Genomic DNA, 2358 nt, shown 5'->3' on the forward strand with positions numbered 1-2358 from the left:
CACCAACCATTTTATAGTCAGAGGTAAACAAGGTAGTGGTTACCATAGTTACACTGTTCTTGTGAGTTTCACTTGTTTTGACCATAGTTACACTTCCTGCACTTCCCTCAGCCCATTAGCTTCCCAGACAAGATCTAGGGAGCTTTATAATGTGAAGCCTAATTATGCTAAGAGGACTGTGCCCTCTAAGCTGGGACTTGTTTGTGACTTTGCCAACAGGTCAGTCTGAGGCTTAACCCTATATGGGCTCCCCACAGAAGACAGTCTGGCCAGTTTTTCACAAAACTAAACATACCCTTATATGATTAAAAAGTTGTGCTCCTCGATCTTATGTCCACACAAAAACCTGCACATGGATGTTTACAGGAGTGTTATTCATAATTGCAAAAACTTGGAAGCAACCAAGATGTCCTTCAGTAAGTGAATGGATAAATAAATGCTCTAGCCTATGAAGAGCATTCAGCATTAGAAAGAAATGAGCTATCAAGTCATGTAAAGGCTCATTGTTGCTGTTACCCTGTCTGGATTTGAAACATGTGCTGATATATATATTTTACATGCACACGTTGAAAATGGCTCACAGCAGACATCCGTGTAATTATAGTTTCAAAATGAAGACATTTTGGGAAGAATATTGTATCATAGTTCATTCATTTGCAATAGCTCTTTGTTCCTTTTTCCTGTGGTAATTTTAGAAATGAGTGTCAAATTTGAAATTAGCTCTGCTAAGTTGGGGTTTTGCTCTTAAACTCTGCACTGGGTCCTCAAATAAACTGATGTGAATGTAGTTCCTCCTCTCCTTCCCATGTGTGAAGAAGCAGCCACACCTCAACAGAATAGGAGGAAAAATCTAGAGCTATTTCAAGTTTTATCTTTTTGTATATGAAAATGAAATCAAATAATAATAATGGAAAAAGTCATGAAAAGGCATGGAAGAAACTTAAATGCTAAATATTAAGTGAAAGAAGACCATCTGAAAGGCTGCTTACTATATGATTCCTGCTATATGACATTTTGGAAAAGGCAAAACTATAGGGACAGTAAAAAGATTAGTGGTTGCCAGGGGTTAAGAGGGGTGGGGGGAAGAAAAGTCAGACACAGGGCTTTTAGATCCCATTTTTAGTGCAGTAAAACTACTCTTCATGGGATTATACATTTTTGTCCAAACCCACAAAAGTACAATACCAAGAGTGAATTTTAATATAAACTCTAACTTTCAGTGATTATAATGTGTCAATGTGGGTTCATTAATCATAACTCTGGTGAGGGATGTTGGTAATGGGGGAGGCTATGCATGTGTGGTGGCAAGTAGTTTATGGGAAATCTCTGTATCTATGGTCAATTTTGCTGTGAACCTAAAACTGCTATAAAAAAACAAAGTCCAATACGTAATACTTTCTACAAAGAAGGTTAAAAAAAAAAAGTCCACAAACTTGCAACTAGACGTTGAATAAGTTCTGGTGATCTAATGCACTGCGTAGTGATTATAGTCAACAACACTGTATTATATACTCCGAAGTTGCTAAGAGATTAGATCTTGAATATTCTTACCACACAAAAAAGAGTAAATCTGTGACATGATAGAGGTGTTAGCTATGGCTGTGGTGATAATCTTACTGCAATACATAAATGTATCAAATAAATCCATTGTATACATACACCTTAAACTTACACAATATTATATACCAATTATATCTGTTTTAAAAATAGCATTATAGAAAAATTCTTAAAATTCTGTAATTTTGTGTTTGAGATGATTAAGAAGAGAATTTTTAAAAACATGTTTTTCACATTCTTGAAAACACAAAAGTTTGTATTCTTATCCCACACTCTTATATCCTACGACAGCTACCCTCTGCCCTTAGCGGCTCTAAAGATGAAAGGCCATGGGGGTTCCTCGCCCTAGAGCCCAAGAGAGAGAGAGAACCCCCGGGGCCGCAAGAGGACGGACGGACAGACCAGCACCCCGGCGCTGAGGACCGAGCAAACCCCTCGGAGCAGGAGCCCAGCTGAGGAGGCGGGACCACACGCGACGGGCGCGCGGTCCGATTGGCCGAGCGCCACTGAACCTGCTCGGTCCTTTGATTGGTGTGAGCGGCGACGCGCCCTCTCGAATGCCTCGCTCGGATTGGCCTGCTTCTCGGCCCAGACCTGGACGGTGGCCAGAGGAGGACAAGAGACTTCTGTGCGGGATGGAGGGACGACTCGGGAGGACGTCTGAGCTGCAGGTCTACAAGCGGCTGGGACCCAGGGGCGTGGCGGCCACCTCTGTGATGTCTGTGCTGCAGGTGGCGCCTGAGCGGACCGGCGGCAGCGTGGCCCGAGCCCGAGGTAACGGGTGTGTGTGTGTTGGGGGGG

The 2358-nt window shown here is 42.4% G+C and overlaps 1 protein-coding gene across 5 annotated transcripts in view; it reads left to right on the plus strand.

The window, feature by feature from the left end:
• Positions 1-1850: 1850 nt before the first annotated feature.
• The window catches only part of LOC106727112, a 15669-nt gene continuing 15161 nt past the window's right edge, over positions 1851-2358 (plus strand). For all 5 annotated transcript variants that reach the window (XR_001363268.1, XR_001363270.1, XR_001363269.1 and 2 more), the window contains exon 1: positions 1851-2331. Coding sequence is in view for 1 of the 5 variants with exons in the window: in XM_014544495.1 (XP_014399981.1) it covers positions 2115-2331 (217 nt within the window). In the remaining 4 variants the exon portion in view is untranslated. The remainder of the gene's footprint in view (positions 2332-2358) is intronic.

This window comes from Myotis brandtii, unplaced genomic scaffold (genome assembly GCF_000412655.1).
Source record: "Myotis brandtii unplaced genomic scaffold, ASM41265v1 scaffold368, whole genome shotgun sequence".
Lineage (NCBI taxonomy): Eukaryota > Metazoa > Chordata > Mammalia > Chiroptera > Vespertilionidae > Myotis > Myotis brandtii.